The 21,018-nt window shown below is 42.4% G+C and overlaps 1 protein-coding gene across 1 annotated transcript in view; it reads right to left on the bottom strand.

Annotated features, from left to right (window-relative positions):
• Positions 1-21,018, bottom strand: part of MCTP2 (multiple C2 and transmembrane domain containing 2) — a 117,767-nt gene that overhangs the window by 69,825 nt on the left and 26,924 nt on the right. Inside the window, exons 6-10 of the mRNA XM_036389954.1 lie at positions 13,343-13,485; positions 12,453-12,529; positions 11,224-11,335; positions 9,280-9,315; positions 660-824 (exon numbers count right to left, since the gene is read on the bottom strand). Coding sequence (XP_036245847.1) covers positions 660-824; positions 9,280-9,315; positions 11,224-11,335; positions 12,453-12,529; positions 13,343-13,485 — 533 coding nt within the window. The remainder of the gene's footprint in view (positions 1-659; positions 825-9,279; positions 9,316-11,223; positions 11,336-12,452; positions 12,530-13,342; positions 13,486-21,018) is intronic.

Genomic DNA, 21,018 nt, shown 5'->3' with positions numbered 1-21,018 from the left:
CCTCCTCTGCACTTCCAGTTCATGACATGCAGAGCTCTTGCTCTCTCAAAAGAGTATTATTTTAATTATAGCCTTTCTTCTTATTAGACTTTCCAGATGAAATGTGTGTCTTTGGGAACCTCATTAATTTCTTAGACTCTTATATAACTGAACTGTATACAGATAAACACAGCCTAGAAGAATAAAAATTGATATCAAAACCATGGAACATTTTATCTGTTTGGGGGGCAGGTTCTGCAATATGTAACATATTTTTCAAGAAAAGTACTTTAAAAGAATAATAATTCCCCTGCACTGGAAACCATTTCAGGTCTACTTTTCCAGCACTGCAAGCTCAACTTCTGTATTGGCAGAGTACAAAACACATGTGTGATGCATGTAGCTTTATTTCATTTCATATTAATATCAAACATCCATCAACATGATGAGTATGTTAAATGCACAAAACACTGATAACACACAATATTCCTAACTTGCTCTTTCTCTACTGGCACCAAAACAGAGCAAAACATTAATGCTTCTGGTGTGGTCTCCTGATTTTGAACTCGCTTATCAAAGAGAGCATCAAGAATAGTTCCATCTGAGGTAGCAACACCAGTAAAAGAAACACCAAGCCCCTTACTGACTTCAGACAACTTAAGGAAATCCTTAATACTTACCTTGCTCTTGTATCTTTGGTCCCCCAGTTTGAGGAGAATAAAAATCTCTGCCAAGCCCCCTCTGGGCATGTTCTTGCCCTCCAAGAGGGTGATGGTGACCAGCCCGTTCCACAGCTGGTTCTTGCGCAGCGACTCCGAGAGCCGCAGGTTCCGCGTGAAACTCGACTGAAAAGCAAGGACAACATGGAATTTTTCGAGACCCAAATACATTTTCATGCTCATGTTAACTCGACTGAAAAGCAAGGCACAAAACAGAATGTTTCAAGACCCAAACACTTTTTCGTGCTTACGTTAACTGAGCTATGAAAGCACACCAGGAGTGAGAGAGACACCATGCTTCCCCGAGGGTAAGCAGGCAATGGAAGGCAGTAGGATGTTATGGATTTTCTGCCCAACTGTACTACAGTCCCTGTGAAGGGACAGTGCTCAATGTCACAGCAAAATCAGCAGGGCTTGCTTAAACCACCAGAGAAGTCACCTTCAGCTACCCTGGCTGAGCTCTGGAGAGAGCAGACCTCAGGCACTGAGAGCAGTCTGGTACCTTGGCTCAGGGAAAGGCACGGGAGAGCCATGGGGAACAAAAGAGGGGAGAAAGTAAAGCAAACTCTTAAAACCTCTCCAGCTACATCCATAAAAAGCAGGTCTGTCCTTTCTGGGGAGGCAGCCCAGGATCATCAAGTCCACAGCCAGGTGAAAGGCTGAGCAGCATCTTCCACCTCCTCCATCACTCAGCCGCCCGCCTTAGCTCTTTGCTAACTTTGCTCTTCCTGCTTCCAGAAACTGAGGCCACGAATCAAAAATACTGATGCCTGCTGAAAAAACACTGACACCACCAGGCTCTTTATCTGGAGTTATGGTTACCTGGTAGCCACATTTGTTACCTTCGCAGCTTCATCTTGTGCAGCACGGCTGCGCTAACAGTTTGCTAACTGGCAATATTTTATTGGACAGAGGATGATTAAATAGGCCTTTATTTGGGGGGAGTGAGCTGGAAACATTAAAACTCAAGGCTATACTCTTCTTCCTGCAGTAAAAATCCTGCCATATTTTATTCTCCTGAAGCAACTTTTAACTCGCCACACTTTGGAGCTTCAATCATGTCATGTACAGGTGGGAGCAAGACGGAGGAGAAGATTTCACAAGTCACTTTAAAACAGGACGTGTTAGCTTTAAAAGCAAGTAAGAAATGTTGTTGCTAAATAAAACGATTGCAAAAGCACCTGATGTCTGAAGATTACTTTTTATGGATCAATTACCCAGCAACAAAATTCTTAAATCATAGGTGGTGAACTCACAAATTTTTTACTTGTTTTTTACTGGTTAAAACACCGAATTCTGAATCCCACAAGCATATTAATATACTTCTATTTAAACACCCCGTTTGGCTTTCCTGGAGCAATGGGTAAAAATTCCTACCTTTAAAAAGAAAACGAGATTTTGATTCATAAATCCAGCTGCAATGTAATTTCTTTTCTCTTCTTTTTTTTTTTTTTTAAGTTCATCTTTTGGGCCAAAAAAGCTAAAGCATGACTGTTCCCATGGACATACTTCAAAGTCCCAGCAGATATACTCCTCCCTAAACACTGCAACTATTTCAAAATCCTTTTTATAAAAAAGGGAGTAATGTCCACAAGGGATCAAAGGGCATTCTACAGTCTGGCAATCGCCTTAGAAAAATGGCAGTGCTTCCATGAAATATGCCCTAAAATAATTTTGCAGCTTGGTATGTCCTAATTTCGAATTGGATGTTTATCTTGGAAAGGCTTCTATCTAACTTGTCCATAAAACAGCTCCACTTAGCTCTATGAGCCCTGTGAAAATGGAATCCAAAGCTGGCTATTAAGGGGGCCTGGAGATTGCTTCCATATGGCGTAACAGCATGGGAGTGGAGGGCTAAGGCCTACAGCAGGCGCTGCTTGGCTTGAGCTCCCCATCTATCCATGGACACTCATTGCATTACACCATAACATCTGGATTATTGCTTGTAATGTCCCTGGGAAATATCCACTTCCCATCAAAGCCTTTATCTATCTCGCTTGTACTTTGAACATTTTAGTATTTAACATAGTCATGTTTGATGTGATGTACTCGCTGCTTTAGGAGCAAGGATGTTCCCTCCCCCTCCTGCTCCTTCCTCGGAGGAGGAAGAGGTATTTGATGTTAGTTCACAAAAAAAAATTAAAAAAATAAAAAACAGATGAAGTTTATTATCCACGTTACAATTTCTTTTAAAAACAAAGCATCCAGCTCTCTTCAAAGCTTCCAGGCTGAACACAAAAGACAGTTGTTATCACTCAGTTTTCAAATCAAACTTGGATTCTTTTCTTCTTTTCATCCAGGCCAGTATTTCAGGGAGTCACTAAGCGTTGGGGACCTTCCTACCCCAGCTCTACAGCACACATAACCCCACCCTTGTAGCTGCTGACTTGACAGTTCAAAGGACTCTTGGGAGGTACCCAAACCAGCCTGGATCCCACACAGCCCCTGGAAAAATCAGCACCTGCACTCAATATTACCGAAACACATTGCAATGCACCAACCTTGACCTCCCAAAACAGGTGGCCCCAAGCAAAGAGCCTCGTGCACCCCCTTCTCTGGCTGTGCAGCTGCTCTGGGCTCCTCTCAGAAGAGGGGTGTGCTGGTCTCCAGCTAACAGGACCTGCATGAGATCCAGCATCACTTGAGAGCATCCCACTGCAGATTGGAGCCAAGATGTTTGCAACTGGTTCAGGGCACAGCGCTGACCTGCAGCAGCTCCACACAGGCTCCACGACTCCCCTCCAGCTCCCCACCCCTCCCAGTCCAGCCCTGCCACTGGCACAGGGCTCTCTCCAAACTGAGCATGGGAAGGCTGCTTGTCTCACACCCCTGCAAGGCACAGCACATGAGGAATGCTTTGGATTTCCTGGACATGCCCAGGTCGCCCCCACAGAGTCTGCTCAGCAGGTCTGGCACATTTCCTGCGCCTCGTAGCACCAAAGAGCCCCTCTGTGCTTGCTCTGTGGCCACCTCTCCAGGCTCCCCAGGTATTTGGCAGGCTGTTCCTCTGACCACCCTGATGGAAATCCCAGTGAAACAGGCAGTGTCTCAGATTCCACTCACAGTTTCTGGAAGGAAGCACGTCTGGGGAAAATCAGATGTGTGGTAGACCCACAGACCCAGGCCTTCAATGAGTCAACTTTAGTACTGTCTAGGGAAGTCTGCACTATGGAAAATGCCTCCCAGGTGACAAGAAAATGATATTGCCTTATTTATTTTAGACTTACCTCCTCTCTGATACCCCACACCTACTCATTTCAAACTGATTTACACAGAGCTAATTGATTCAACTTCACAGCCTCCCTCTGAGTTGGCAAAACTACTGCAGAGCAGAGCACAGAGGACTACAGCCCTTAGTCCAACAGAGTTACTTGGGCAAAATAAGCACTGAAAAAAACCACTCCAAACACTCTTCCTTGCCACCAGCCAGCCTCCTAACCTGCCTTCACAATGAGACCAGAAAAACCAAAGCCCTGGTCCCAAACTGGCCAGGAAATGAGGACACAACTGCTTAATCAGTGACAATTTTGAAGTGTTTTATCTATTCAGCTCTCCCTTTTGCTGCTACCTCCCAGGCTACTGATGCCTCCACACTTGGGTACTGCAGCTCCTGCCCAGCTGAACCTGAGCCCTTTCCAGCTGGGCTCCCACACTGGATGCCAGGTCCTTCAGGCCTCTCCTGCTATATTTTCCTGTAAGCTCTCTGCTCACACTCTGGCTACATCCCAGACCCAAGCAAAGGTGCCTTGCCGAGGTACAGAAAAGTTGGCTGAAGCTGGGATCAGGCTACAGGGCTGGAAATTAGGAAGCACATGATTTATGATGGAAGCTGGCACATGTCCCAAGCACAAGGCATTGGACAAGCTTGCTTATTCCTTCCCCTCATCGTTTCTGAAATCAAGGTAGACTTGAGACCAAAATTTGAGGGCTGTCTCTAGACAAGCTAGAGCTCTGATTTTGGCTGGGCTCTGTGTGCAAATAAGCAGTAACACCATAAAGGTCACCTTTGTGAGCAGTTCACTGCTGTAAAATGGATAAAAACTGGAACTAAAGACATCCCTCAAACAAGCCAGCCAGGAAAAAAAAGAAACAGCAACAAAAAAAGCCCAGATAATAAACACTAAAATATCCAGAGATCCTTATTCCTTAGAACTAACTAGATGCTTTTTAAGTTTAGGAAACCATGTCGACTGCAGATTTTGGGACTGCAACTCATCAAATAAGTAAAGAGTAATCTCTGAAGCAAAAGTATGGCGTGGTCATAGAGCAGGATCCTGCCACAAAAGGACCAGAAGATGGCTCTTCTCCCAACTGCTTAGAAAGGGAGAAAAATTTGCCCAAAAAACATCCCATAGCTCTGCATAGAAAAATTAAAAATCAGTGTTCACATAACCACTCTCAAAATCTTGTTCCTGGTTTCAAAATTTATATTAAAGTTTCTCACATCAACTTCCAATTTTTTATCACGTTCTGGTTTAAAAAAGAAGAATGAGCAGGTGGGCTTTATTCTGCCTTCACAGAGCCAAATACAGGAGCTGAACAAGAATGACAGAGCTTTGGAGGGGAAAGAACCAGCTCATTGACCCAGCTTCACAGAATCCTTTAGGAGCTCCAGTCTCCCTGATAACTCCATTTGTCCATAATCTCCCTCTATAGGCACCCAGCAAATCCCCTCTGGTGCATCAGGGCTGCTTTCAAATCTGTCTCTTTTCCTGACACACACATACATGCCCCAAGTTCAAACTTGTTTTTGAAGCAATAAAGAGATGCAGAAAAATTGTAAATTTAAATGACACGGCGAGGTGGCCAAGTGTGAAGTGAGCCCATCTCTCCCATCCTTCATTTAAAAGGATGAGACAGGACAACAGAAAGCCTGCTGCAATCCCTGTGAAGAGGTCAGCGTCAAAACTGGGCCACGTAATTTGCCATTTGAGAAAACAACAACACACAAATAGGAGGACTCTTCAGACCTCTCCTCATTAGGCAGAGAAACCATTTCTGCAAGAGGCAGTTTCCCCTTGGGAAAGAGGAGAGGGCAGTGGAAAGGCAAGTGAACCAACACGAGATTGGCACCACGACGTGTGACCCCGTGGCGAGCGAGTCCCCGCGCTCCGCGCTGCCCACAGGGGATTGGGGGAGAGAGCCAAACACAACGAGGCAGACAAAAATGAAACCTAACAGCCCACACAGGAACACACACAAAAAAAAAGATATGAGAGTGAGGGATTTTCCCCTGCCAAGAGATGTTTGAGGAGCCCTTGGGTCCGGTCAGCCTTTCAGCCAATTTATTCAATCAGCTTAAGCTATCAAGGTGGCAATTCCGTCGCTTTTGTTTCAGGACTGAACTGCTGCAGGTCAACCCACCCCAAGAAGACCTGCTTATCTGCCTCCTGGATGTTCGACACTTAAAGGTTATTCAGCTGTACAAATGCTGGAAAGAGCGTGCCGGGCACTCAGGGTGAGACTCAAGCCACCCGGGACAAACAAGGGTAGTGAGCATCAGCATGCTGGGCTCCAGCAGAGAGCTACCATCTCCCTCTGTGCCCCAGAAAGGAAAGCAGAACAGAGGGAAAAGCATGTCAATACATAGATATGAGTGATTATATTAATGCTGCCTAACAGCATCCTCTTCCCTTTGCAATGCCACCCTCCATGAGGAAAAGTAGAAACCCACACTCTTGAAAACAGCTCCCACAGAGGACAATGCTGTTCTCAGCTCCCATGAAAAATGAGGGATCTGAATGTGCTGCCCATGTCTGGGGAATCTGCCCAAATATGCAATGATTCCCTTCCAGCAGCAGTGAAAAATATACACTGTGTAATAATCAAGAGACACCTAAATCATGTAGTTCAACAGCTCTTGCTCCAAAATTATTTAAAAGACCATACTGAGTTGCTGGAATCCTTCCTGCATACTCCCTGTAATGACCATGAGGCTACTGGAGCTGGACTGGAGATCTTGTACTGGCACTGTTTTTGCTGCTGTCTGAAATGCAGCTCTTTCTCCAAAAAGCAAGGGAGCTCAGAGAACACACATGAAGAGAGCACAGTACCCACAACAGCCCACGTGAGCCCTGCTACCAGTCTGACATGGAGCTGCAACAGGTACCAATGCCATCAACATTTGGGGTAAATTTGGGAAGTCAGCAAGAATCTCGTGATTAATGTGAAAAGACTCATTTAGGACACTGATGTGCCAAATCTTCATTAAGACAACATAAAATGGTCAAATTAGAGGATAATCAGATTTCTTTCATGTAGGCAATACAGATTAAAAAACAGCTGTGAAAGTTATATTCATTTTGTCCATCCTTAAAATAAGTCATTTTCCCTGTATTTATAGAAGAGGAAAAGCTAAATATTACAATAAGGGTCAGCTGGAGTTCAGCACATTAAAAAAAAAAATATCCCAGGAAACTATTTCAAATAGAAAACTTTTATTTGCCTAAACCTGGAGAGAGGAAATTTAGATGTTGCTCAAAAGGAAAGTATACTGTGTTTTCCTCCTGCAACACCCAACCAGAGTCAGCTCAGGAGCCAAAAACCAGACAAGCTTGTGTATCCATTACAGAGCGCTCTCCATTTCCCCTGCACTCCTTATTCCTGTATCTTTATCTCGTCCAGCAGCATTGTTTTCTACCCCATCATACTCTCTGGCTATTCTTCCATAACCTCTTGTGCCTTCCCTAGACACCTATATTCCCCATGCACACAATTTTTCTTCCCAGCCTTTATGTTCTGCCACAAACTGCTAGTACTGCTTCCACAGAGCAGAGTTTCCTAACTAAAGATGGTTATTGATGTACAGTACTAGTGTTTTAGTGCAGTAGCAGAATCAATAAAGCAGGAAATACTGCTTTGTCAGATTTTTTCCAGCGCATGCTGGGAAATATTTTTTACTGCCTTTGGATGGTCACAGAGGTTTTCTTTAGAGATCACACTGGAGCATGAACTGTGTCTTCCCTAGGAAGAGCTGAAGCTCTCCTACCCTCTAGTGACTGGAACAGAACAGAGCACAGGGTTGAAGATTTTTTCCTTTTAAGCAATACTTTCAGTCTCCTAAATCAGCACCACGCTTCAGCATCTCTTAATTTTATTTTGAAAGGTGGTAAGGCACAAGACGGAGTCTTGAGACCTGAAAGACTGACAGCTAAAGATCCAAAAACATGTATGTAAAAAAATTATGCAAAATGCAATGAGATATTATGTAAAAGCAAAAAGAAAAACCAAACAAAAAAATCCTAAACAAATGGAAAAAAAAAACCACCCCAAAACTTTCAGTAATAGCAACCAAAACAGGATTTTGACTATTTTGAAGAAAAAGAACCTGAGTTTAAAAACCCAACTCCCTTTCCCAGGTCCCAAAGCCAACCAGCATCCAGAGACAGCTGTGTGAGAAAGATGGGGATCAAGCAATGCTGACCAAGCCAGGGCACAGTAATTTCCAGAGTTTTAGTTAAAAACTGAAGTGATAAGCTCTTCAGTTATTCCATCACTGTCTATCATGTGGCATTCAGGCATTCCTGGCAGCTCTCTGCTCCAAGCACTGCAAAATCCCTGCAATCAGAGCTCCAAAGGCTGTACTTTGCACTTCTTCTATTGACAAAAACATTCTTGCTGGCACAATACCTGAGACGGTTGGCTCCTCTATACAGCACACCACAGTTGTAATGAATAAAACAAGAGGAGGTTAATGATTCAATTTATTTAGGCACAAACCGATAGTTACAGAGGGAAAATATCATGAGAGCACACTCATCTTAAGAGCCAAATTCTGCTTTTCAGAGACTGAGACTGTACAGCTCTCAAGCTGGGTACTGGGGCTTGCAGTGTCTGTATCATTGTTATTTACTCAATAGCAAATTAAAGCTTTACAGAACACATAAAAAGCCACAGTCTGCTTCCTGAACAAGTTAAAATCTAATGCAAAAATGATACAGGAATATAAAAGTAACGGAAGCCTGCAGGGATCCTACAGGAGACCAAGGGAAGCAAGCTACACGGACATGTGGCAACACACAAATCTTGGAAATCCTGTTACAATGGAGGTAATGAAAACTCCCTGCTCAGCCTCCATCCGAAGAACAAAAGGAATTTCAAAACCCACCGGGGCAACTAGAAGAAATACTGCCTCACAAAATTCCACCCATGGTGAGTGGCAGCCCCAAAGACAGACGGGGATCCAGGAGAGCCTCGTTCAACTCCTGCACCAACCACCATCTGTGCGTTCTGAAACAACTCAAACCCTCCACAGCTCCTCTCATGTTGGTTGAATTACACCCCTTTCTTTTGTACAGGAAGTTTTTCTCTCTTTCTACAGCTCTTTGTGAATTGGGTCTTACGTTCACTTGCCACTAGATACTACCACGGCACCTACAATTAGAAAACAACAGCAATTTCCCATCACGATGAATAGAAAAATCAAGAAAGCAAAGGTTACAACAGCCATCACATTGTGACAGGTTGCCTCTACACTTCTATGTTTTCTTTGTTTAGACTGTTTCAGAGGAGGGCACAGATTTTGGGAGGGGACCTTCATTTTCTTTAAGTAAAAAAAAAAAAAAAAAAAAAAAAGTATTACCTTGGATGAAGTTCTTTTCTTTCGACTTGACCATCTCTGTTCATGAGTCCCCATTATTGTACCAAAGACATTCCAGGGAAAGGAAACAGGTAAGAAGTAAAATGGGGAAAGTGTTTAGTAAAATAATTCAAACAGAAGCTTGTCAAATGAGTTAGAAAATCCTATTACAAAATAGAGGGCTAAATCTACAACTACATCTCCATCTACTTTCCCTGCTTCATGGAACATAACAATCAACAAACTCAAAATACCTGCATTGCACCAAAAAAAAAAGAGGCAATAAAAAAAAAGTAATTGAGAATAAAAAGTGGAGGGACCCAGAGCCATTAGTAAGAAACATGGCTTATACTTTTGGTGCCATCTGGTTCTACAGTAAGCTAATTTAAAAAGGGGGAAAAAAATCATCTTGCTGTTAAGTGCTAATGTGGACAGAGCTATTTCACTGTTCTGACTCCTTTGGAAATGGCTGAGCAATCTGCATTTGAAATATGAGGGCTTAAAACATTGTCTTTTAAAAAAATTACAGTGTGCACCAGCTCTTCTATCATCTACACTCTGAATGTTAACTAAGCACCAAAGAGTACCAAAAGCTGCTATTTAAACCAATAAGCTTTGTTTCACTGGCTAGGTCCACTTTAGCCAAGGCCTTAATAAAAATCCTAGAATTCCTGAGGTTCTCCCGACTAAAATGACTTTTTTGCTAAAGTAACTTTACATTTTTGCTTCACCCCTTCCTGCAATTCAGTAACACATGCCAACAATGCTGATTGTATAAGTGAGAGGGGAGTTCACATTCCAGATAAAACCCATCTCATATTATAGACATATAAATACACCATTATTTTAAATATTGTGATTAAGCTTTCAAATAATCACACAGTGAGGTAAAATTAACTCTATCATTACCTTGTTATTAATTAAGGCTTTACAATTCTCAAAAAGGCATCTATTTGAAAAATAATAACGAACAGCAGATATTCCACATTAGCTTCTTCTCATTTTGCTTTCCAGCCCCTTGAAACATTTATGTTTCTATAAATAATCCCATTCAGGCTGGAATTCCATACCTATAATTCACTAAAGTACTGTAAACAGCAAGTTTCATACCCGGCTTTGCAGAAAACTTGTAGAAATATTTTCTCTTAATATGTATTACACATATTTAAAACTAGGTCTGGTTTTTAAGACAGTCCAAGTAGCTGCCTGATCTTGGGCATTCTCCACCCCTTGCTGCTCAGGAGCGGGATTAGTTCACCAATATTTGTGAGCTGTACACACTGTATAAAACACTAGGAGAAAACTTTAAAAATAGATGCAAAAAAGCCACGTGCAGGACCTGAAATTAAAAAAACTATCGGTTGCAGTTATGGTGTTCCCAGTCTCTGACCAGCTTCTCTGCATTTCTGACATCACTTATCACCACAAATCACATTTCTGCATCAGGAGCCAAGTTCAATTAACTCAGTGAAGAAACTGACAGTGGGAAGATCAAGGTTTTACAAGCAACCTCCTCCTCTCAGCCTGGTGCTCCTCCACACGACTGGGGCAGTTTAAGTCTTAAAATTCATGCTCAATTTTTAGCTTTCACATGGATAAGTTTTTTCATTGTTGTTAAAACAAAAAAAAACAAAAAAAAAAAGGAAATATAACAGCTTTTCTTCAGCCTGTCCATTGCAGTGCTGGGCACATACCCAGAGCACAGAGAGCACTGCCACAGTGCACATCACAGTGACAAGACAGAAGCACCCAGCTACAAATGTCTACACAACTTTAACCCAGCTAAATACAAGGATTTTTTTTAAGTTATGCTCTATCTCGATTTCAATATTGAGTCTCAGAGGATGAAAATAAAGGTGGCATTTCCCAGTAAATCAGATTATGCCAGCTCTTCTTTTCTCCCCCCTACAAATTCCAGCTATAAATTTGATTTCCTAAGCCACTTACATTTCTCTTGAAGTCTCCTTGCTTGACTGCTAGACTCAAGTTTAATACAATCACTCCCATGTCGTCTTCTAAACTGTTGGGATCTTCCAGTTTTAAAACCTGTTCAGTAGTTCTTCAAGGCAACAACAGAAAAAAAGAAAAACAAAGAAGTTGTGCATTTATTGACTCCAGTTAACTCGAGTTGATTATTAAAGGTCAGGCTGAGCTGTGCAAATTTCAGCTTCTTGTCTGAAATTCCCAATATTGAGTTTAAATGTTAAAATGGGAAATCTGGAGAGTTCTTTCTTGGTTCTGACAAAACACCCCTCTTTTAATAATGCAGCATAGTGTTCCTATAGCACTACTCACTACTCATAACTCTCCATATGCAGGTACACACTGAATTAAGTTACTACTACCTCCACTACACAGAAGAGTGACAGGGAAACTCATCCAAGTGAATCTTCTAATATTAATGGTTTGTATTTGACTCCAGAGATATTTACTCTGCCTGCTTTTAATCCCCCTCCATGACTCTGTTCCCTTGCTGAAAACCGGAATGCTGGTATTTACCTGGTGGCACTATCTCATGGACAAATTAACATTTCTAGAAATTCAGATACAACAGCCACGGGAGCTACAACACCCCCTGCACAGGAAAAACTCATTCCCCCCAAAAAAGTCATCGCACAGCAAGGGAGTATAAAAGAAACAACTAAAACTTGAATTCCTGGCTTCCGGCTCCACACTGAGCCCAAGCAGCAGCAGCAGCAGACAAAAGGCACAGGGCTTGCCTCGGCACTAAATCAGGGCCAGATGCAGCTGCTGCAGGCAGGGATGGATGAGGGGGAGGCTGGAAAAGGGGCACTGGCAGCTGGGAAAAACCTCCTCAGCCCCAGAGAAAGGCACCCCGTGAGGCTGAGGACAGGTCCCAAATCTTCTCCCCCTCTTCCTTCTTCCACCTCCACAAATTGTCCTGGTGCAGCTCTCCCTAAACAAATGCTGCACACAGAAATTCTTAGTGCCAGAACTGGGCTCTGTCCAGGTTGGATTTGAATCCAGTGCATAACGCCGGATAAAAACATGTGCAGAAGATTTATCTCAAGTGATTTCTCTTGAAATCCCCACTATTCGATCAACATAAGTTTTCACAAATAGAAAAATTTCAAGCCAGAAAAAAAGCATTTCACCACTTCCCTCTGTTTCTCAATTAAGCTCCATTAAAAACCTTTAATTAAATGAACTGTTACCTATTGAGTTCAAGTTCAGTGAGTGCCACAGATGCCGAACCCATGAAGTCTGAAGAGGTTAAATCACGATCGTACACCTGGTGGCAAAATAAGACAAATATTTCCAATTTTCACATCATAAGCCAGTTTTATCCCAGGCGATGAAAGAACAGATATTTTAAGCCCTTTCAGTTCAATTTTGTATTTGAAAGATCAAAGCTTAGATATAATTCAGGGATCACTTTCCATCTCCCCGCTTTAATTTGTATTTTTAGCTAAATATTTAACCAGCATTTTGAAAGTATCTTCTTAATATTATGTAAACAGAGACATGTGTGCTGCTATGGATTGTGCCTGCTCCTTTATACTCCACACGACAGCATAATGAAACGCTGCACAAAAATCAGGTACTTGTGCTTACAGATGTTTTAGCAATTAGTGCTCACAACTGGTAGCCTGTGGTTCTGGTAACTGCAACGTTACTCATAACCAGAAAAGGCTTTGCTACTTGTCACGGCTGCATCCCAGGTAATAATTCTGTGCAGCCCAGCCAAATTGCACTCCTAAAACGTGCTTCTGAAACTGCCCTTGGTTTCCCTGAGTTTGCACAAGCACGGGGGAAAAGAGGGAGGGGGAGAGAGAGAGCAGAATTCAGCTCCACGGCTTTAAACAGATCCAGTCAAGGAGTTTTATTTCAAACTTGGGTTTTTGCAGATGGAAAGCAAAACATACAAGTAAAATCTGGGAAAGACATATGTGCATTTTAATTTGAAATTGCTGAAGCTCTTAAACCGGATTGTGTTTTATGCCGTGCTGCTACAGCGAATAAAAATCAATATGTTTCTAAAGTTGAAAATAATTGCTTAAAAAAATATTGGGCAGTCTTTCAAAAATCTGAGACCAAAACTTACCTTGATCCAGAGGTTTTGATCGAGGGTCTGTATGGGCAGCACAACAGTTTCATCCCAAACTGGGTTGAGGTTCTTGTAGACTACCTTACTTTTGTAAAGAGTTTTGCCATTCAATTTAAACTTCACGTACGGGTCACTCGTACCTGTGATAGTTAATTAAAAAATAGATTAGCTTCAGCGCTGTATGCAACTCCACAACCTTAAACTATATTTTCATACAATAATTAAAAAACAGTTAATTGTAATTACAGATACATGTATATATTTAATTACCTATATAAAAATTGCTCATTCATACAGGAAACCTACAGACAGAACCAGAAAGTTGCCTGAAAGCAGGCAACAAAAAAATCTTCTTTGTTTGCTTGATCTCTGTTGTTTTATTCTTAAGAATATTAATTGTTGTTTAACAACTCTGTTAAAATTTTAATTTGGTAAAAGAGCAAACAGAAGCAGCACTGAAGCACTATTTACAGGCCAACTAATGACACAGCAGAAGAGAGAAAATGTGATCCTGTGACTAGGAATATATTCAAAGGACCCAAACTCCAAAGCATCGTAACTGGGATAGGAGCTCCAAGGAAACCAGTAACAATAGCTAAAATACCCGTCAGGATTTCATCACTGGTGTCACTTTGCCAATTTACTTAAAACCCAATTTGAGGTTTCAGTGAAAAAAACCAGCAATGTTATTCATCAGCTCAGGATAAAAAGCACACAGAGAACAGACTCTGTAAAAACAAGCACTGTCCAGGTAACTCGTTTTTTAATCCAAGTGGCACAATTTGCCAGGGCAATAATGTCCCCTGTTTTTATGGAGCAGATGTCCATGGACAGAGCGTGAGGCTCGTGCCACTCGGCAGCAATAGACAGACTTGCATCTGTCAAAGGAAAACAGAAGAGGGAATCAACTTTTTATTATTGTTATTAAACTGGTGGCATCTGCACCAACACCAACCACCGTGCAGGACACCGGGTGAAAGGGGAACAAGGCACAGGGAGGATTTAACTAGAGGATGGTTGATTTAGTTATTCCTACAGACTTTGCAAAAAAAAATCTTCACAGGCTGCAAATAAAGGGGAAAATCAAACTGAGATGTAGCAGCATCTACAATTAAATGAGCCTAGGTGCCATTCATCTGTCATATCCAGTATTTTCTGTATTGTACGTGATAGTTGGAATTAAACTTCCCTCCTAATAGTTCAATTTTATTAGAAGAGTAACAGCTAAGGTGGTGGTCCCGGCTGGCCCCAGCCTGCAGCGAGGGCTGCTGGAGGAAAAGACTGATTTCTACAGCAGACTTCAGAGTCAGAAATAATCTGAACCTGTCCTCCCTGGTTCCCACTGGCCTGACAAACACATGGCAGTCCAGGATAACCCAGCCTAAGAGCAATATTCAGTCTTGCCAATGATTTGGTGCCCCTGCGAGGATGTGAAAAATCCATATTTAAATATCCAAAGCTCTCATCAGTGTTACATGAAGACAGACTTAAACACAAGAAAAAACAATTATGTGTAAGCATCTATTTGGAATTATGCAGCACTGTAAAGAACTGTGCTCTAGGGAGACAGACATATTTCTAAGAATTAGAGAAAGTTTTTATTCTGCTTTAATTTCAAAAGGGAAGAGTTGTACAACCTGGTGCATAAAGTGTGTTTCACTCCCAGAAGGAAAATATCAGTTGGCTTTCAAATACTGTCCACAGCTGATCCTTTTTCTGAATAATAATTGTTGGAAAAAAAAAAATCACTTTTTTTTTTTTTGGTTAAAAAAAAAGCTACAAACTTCTAAAATAGAATTTTCTTTTTCTTCTCCTCTAAGAGAGACTAATAATAAGGGCCTGATGGAAAGCCAGAAAAGTCAGAGGGCAGCTTCTCATTGTTCCCAGTGGGTTAGGACTAGACCTTTCCCTAAAAATTTCTCAGAACTATGATTATACTCTTATACAAAGCATCCAGCTTAAAACCAGCACAATGTCCTGGAGTGGGAACACAGAGATAGATCACAGCCCCACAGTGTGGGGGGGGGGGCAGCAGACCTCAGAAGATGCAGAATTAAAAAATAACAGCACTGAGCTTTTTGGTGTCACTTCAAAAAGGTTTTAAAAGGCAAAAAAAAAAAAAAAAAGGCAAAAAATCCCCTGACTTTTATTTACAGGGCAAGCTGGACAAAACTGCATAAGTAAAAGTAAGAATAATAATAATGTCCACAACCTATTCTGTGCATGAAATAGCAACTGGCCAAGACAAGGAAAGCAACTGATGAAATGAAAGCACAAAGAGACGATGGAGGCAGGTGGTTTATGGCCATAACTCATCTGCTTTTGGCACAGAAAACCCATGAAAAAGGACAAAACCTGAAAAGAGAGAGAGAAAAATAGGAGATAAAGAATAAAAGCAAACAGCCAGCAAGTTCAATACCAACAAGTAGAAAACTCCAAGCCCTTTCTCTGAGGATGGGAAGCAAGAAGACTATAGCTAAGTAAGCCTCCCAATTGCATTATTGCTCTGAAAAGCTTTCCAGGTTGTTATACAGCAAAGGAAAATAAAAGGTGGGGGGGGGGGGGAGAGAAGGGCTGCCCAGCACTGCTCATGCAAGCCAGGCTTTAGCAATCATTCTCACGTGTTTATTTTTAATAAACTCTTCCTTTATATTTACATATAGAAACACACATATATAAAAGGAATTTATGTAAAGGAATATATATATAAAAATGAATATATGTAAAAGGAAAATATATTTTGTTTACGTAAAAATACATATTGTACATCAAAAAAAAAAAAAAGGGAGGGATGTGGAAGCTATAATAAAAAGAGGCCTTTAATTAAATAAGATTGCCACTCTGGGATCAGGCCTTCATGCTTGTCAGCTTACTCTCAAAATAAACATCTCAAAGCGGGGCCTCAGTGGTGTCACTTACTCCAGCAAGGCAGCCTGGGTAATCCCTCGCTATCTTGACAGCTCCATAATGTTCCAGCGGCTTCACGGGTGAGCGGCGGCACCCGCGCCGCGGAAAATATTAATGCGGAGAATTAACGGCCAGAGAGAGGGGGACGGCGGCTTACAAAAGCCAAACAAGGCAAAGGTGTCAAGTTAGCACCGGTGTTAATTGTGAGGGAAAATAATTGTGGTGGGGAGCCTTGTGGTGCTCGCCTGTCGGGCTGTCACGGGGGTGACATCTCAACTAGGCGGGTGAGGGACGGGGCGGCGCGGCTGCCGCGGCCTACAAATGGCCACCAGCAGCTGGATTGTCACCTGGGTGGGGGGACACAGAGCACCTGGAGGTTGGTGGTGGTCACTGCGGTGAAGCTGGTGGAGAAATGTCAGGGGTGGATGTGGCAGCACGGGACCAACCAGCGGCAGGCCCTGAGGGCCAAGCGGCACGGGAGCGTGGCTGCTGCATCCTACAAATGACAGGATGGCAGCTTCATGCCACCAGCAGCTGGATTGTCACCAGGGTGGGGGGACACAGAGCACCTGGGCGGTGGTGGTGGTGGTCACTGGGGTGGAACTGGGTGGCTGGTTGGATGCCAGGATGGATGCGGCAGCACGGTCCCCAGGGCCTACCCCTGGTGGGTCCCAAGTGGCACCAGAGCGCAGCTGCCACATCCTACAAATGGCAGAATGGCAGCTCTGTGCCACCCAGCAGCTGGATTGTCACCTGGGTGGGGGGACACAGAGCACCTAGAGGTTGGTGGTGGTCTCTGGGGTGGAACTGGTGGAGAAATGTCAGGGGTGGATGTGGCAGCACGGCCCCCAGGGCCTGCCCCAGGTCAGTCCCAAGATGCTGACGTACCTCTCTGCTCACTGTCTGGTTCTGGTTTCCTTTAAGACACCCCAGATTGCATCCAGGTGACCAAAATATTTGACAGGGAATGAGAAATAAGCCACGTGGGCAAGCCTCTCCTGATGGGATGAACAGCACAGACTGCAAATTACTGACTGCATTTGAATTCAGGGCTTGAAGCCTTCTGGATTCAAGCTCAGAAAGATGTCTGGGTCTATTAAAAGCTATTTATAAGAGACAATCTACAATCTAGGCAGAAAAACATAACTTTTTTTGAAAAGAGCCTGGTGATGCTAGAGATGAACCAGTCTAAAAAAAGGGGTTTTTGTTTATAATCTTCTTTTAACTGTGACAGAAATGGATAATTTACTGAAAAAGCCAGACCAATTAAAAAAAAAAAAAAAGCATTTTAGCATCCATTTCCTAGTGAAGGCAACTGAATCAACAACTTTTAAGCACGTGCATGCAGGCTCTTCTGAAAGCAAGGTCTCACTCACATCAGCTGTAGCAGTATCAACAGGGGAACGGATTATTGTTAATGCCAGTTGAGAATTTTGCCCCCAAAAAATATCTCCATGGTGGGAAAAGTAAGGTTCTTTGAGGTGAATTTGTATATTGTACAGTGAAACAAGTAGGTTCTGACACAATAAAATATATGGACAAAATACATATAAAAATCCACGATAATCTACTTCTCAGCCTAAAGCAAACCAAATAAAGGGTAAAAAGGAAAGTTGACCTCCAAAAAAAAAAAAAAAAATCATTCATCATCTAGGCTTCTTCCCCCATGAGAGAAAAAAACACTCATCTCGACAGTGATGCTGCCTGGAATTCCTTTGCATAATACCAATATAATTTCTATTTTCTTCCACTAACACTAAAAAGCAATGAGTGCAGGCAGACCAGACATCACCTAAAACCTGAGAAATTTTCAGTGAGCAAAAAGTTGTTGGGACAGAGCAGCAGGAGAGGGTCTAGTAGCCCAAGAAACTAAACTGTTAAAGGTGTTTTTAAATGGATACTGCTGCCCTCTAGCAGCTACCAAGAGGTGCATCACATCCACTGCTTCAGAACGAGGGGAAAAAAAAAACCCAACAAACCTAGAAGACCCAATATAATTTCAAGCCACACACTGTTTTATGAGAGCAAACTTACTGGAAATGTAGCATATGAAACAAGTCTCGTTCCATAAATAAATAAATAAAAATGACCACCAAATTGCCTTAAAATCTTGAAAAAATCAAAGAGCAGTGTGAAATATAACCTAGACCATCTTAAGTTTTGGTTAAAAAACTAAATTTTAATCTGAAGAAGGAAATTAAGGATTTATTTTATAGGCATGTAAAGAATAAATATCTGAAAATCTTCCTAGAAATAGAATTACTGGAGTTATTTACGACAAGGAGTAAAAGACATTCTAAAATAGAACACACATTTTTCTTTTTAAGTGGAAAACCACTACATCCTTGCAGAGAAACAGCCAAGATCAAGGCTTAAAGGGGAAATCAGAAAAAAAAGTATTCTGCTGGCAGGAAATTCAGGTGATTTTGGACAGTTTTGTCCCCAGCTAGTTTTACGTGGCCAGATGGAAATGAAACATTGCTTGGAAACAAGCAGTCCCAATAGTTTCCAAGGGAAAATAAAACCAACCAGAAAAAGAAAAATACACACAAACCTAAAAAAAAAAAAAAAAAAAAAAACACACAAAAAAAAAACCCCAATAAACCAAAAAGACCAGAGAAGTGTGAAGAAAGTGTGTAAACAGTTTCAGGGAAGGTGAAGGAGGGGAAAAATTGCCTGAACTTAATAGAATGAAAGATGCAGATATAGCACTTTCTATTCAAGACACTTCAGAAACACCAAAAAAAAAAAAAAAATTAAAGAAACAGAAAAACCTACAAAAATGCCATGTGACAAACATTAGGGACATGTGACACAAAGCACAGAATTGTCTTTGGTAAGAATTACTTCAACTGAACACTGCTTTAGGCACTGGCAGAGGCTCCAAGAGCTCCCTGGACCTTTCTCTTCTGCATGATAAACCCCAACTCAGCATTTTTTTCTCATCTTCTGAATCTTCACCCAAATAAAATCTTCTTACAAGGTCCCAGAAAGATGCAGTGTGAGCTGCTAATGCAGGCAGGTGCCCCCCAAGACTCAGCTCTGATAACTGATGGAGCTAGAACAGTTTAAGAAACTTGGTTTTTAAACTACAAGTCTGACACAAGAAGAGTCACAGGGTATTCTCTGGGCCTAAAAATTCTCTTCCTAGTCTATCATTCCAACATTTCCTAATTTAACGTTACAAGGATTGGAAGACATAGAAATTGCTTTTGTTTGAACTCCTCCAGACACATAAATTGCTTTTGTTTGAACTCCTCCTGTTTTTCTGAGGTTCCTATCTCAGTGCATTCCTTTCCCACACCAGTGTAGGCAGGATGCTCACGGGGATCACTGTGCCCAAGGGCAAAGTTTCAGGCACTTTGCACTTCCAGAAACTGGGCTTGGCACAGTCAGACATTCTCAGCACAAGCCCTTGTTCACATCCCAAAAACATCCAGAGAAAACATCCAAACGAGTGCTCAGCACCATCCAAACTCTCAGCATTTGCAAATTAGCCATGATTACGCCTTTCAAAAAGAAGTGTGAGAAGTTGCCTAATACATGGCAATAATTAATAAATCTGAAGGCCTAATGATCTAATTGCAGATACCCTGAAAACAGAGAAAGTCTAAATTAATCAGCATGTTTGCAGAGAGCAATTCAGCCTAATTGCTCTGAGCATTTGCTTTCCAAACAATTACTTGCTCTAAGCTGACAAATACCCAGCAGAGCACACACACATCCCTTCCTCTGGCACTCTGGTATCAGCACAGACCCAGGCAGTGAAACACAGAATGATAAAACACCCTGAGCTGGCAAAACCCACTGGGATCACCAAAGTCTAACTTCTGGATAGCCCAGAGCTATGAGTGGTGGGTTCCTGCAGGCTCACTGCTGCTGGAAGTTAAAAGTGTGTATTATTCTACAAGTTTCTTTCTTTTTATTTTGTCCTTGGGAGGCTGATCTCACAGGGAGCCCCCCAGGACCCTGTGGCAGGGGGGGCTGTGAGATGTGAGAGCAGAGGATGATGTGCTGAGGACGAGGAAAGCAGGATGCACCCATGGAGGTGCTGCATCTTCTCCCCTTGCTCCCTTCACACTGCCTCCATCATGAGAGGAAAACCAACGTGCAGCAACAGGAAACAAATGAAACCTGAAAGGAAGAAACAGAGACAGGGCTCAAAGGTCCCATAAAAAAGATCCACAAAACACAAAACCAGGTAGAAAAGAGACGCATACAAAGTTCAGACTGGAACATGTGGTTAAAGGGGAAAGAAAAAGAAAAAAGACACCAAGCACAGCCACATCAGAGAACTGTGTTTCTTGTAACTACACTGTTTAACAGATGAAAAATGAACTTTAAAAGCACGTGATTTGGAAATGGGAGGGGCTTCTCACCCTCACAGGCACCCAAAGCCCAGTTTCTGTTTATTTTTACAGCAGCAGAGCTGGCTTTGCCACCTGAAGGAAGGCAGCCCTTCCTTACAGCTGTGGCATCCCTTGGTTCACTGCTCTGGAAGGGCGACTCCACCAGGAGCAACGTGCACAGCCAGAGCACCCCAGTGCCAAAGGGGAGCAGGACCTTGGAGATTGCTTCAGGTTGACTCAAACAACCACAAGGCATCATCCTGCCCTGTGAAGGTGAACCAGCAGGTGGAAATGGGCTCCAGCCTCCCCCAGCTCAAAGCATGAAGTTGGACTTGACAAAACAAGGGTCAGCAAGGCCCTAAAATCACTAAGGGTGCCACAAGATGCCAACACTTAGAGCACCAGTGATTGCTTCTT

Source organism: Molothrus ater, chromosome 13 (assembly GCF_012460135.2).
Source record: "Molothrus ater isolate BHLD 08-10-18 breed brown headed cowbird chromosome 13, BPBGC_Mater_1.1, whole genome shotgun sequence".
Lineage (NCBI taxonomy): Eukaryota > Metazoa > Chordata > Aves > Passeriformes > Icteridae > Molothrus > Molothrus ater.
Note: the sequence above shows the minus strand (reverse complement) of the source record. Positions and strands in the feature narration are given on the sequence as shown.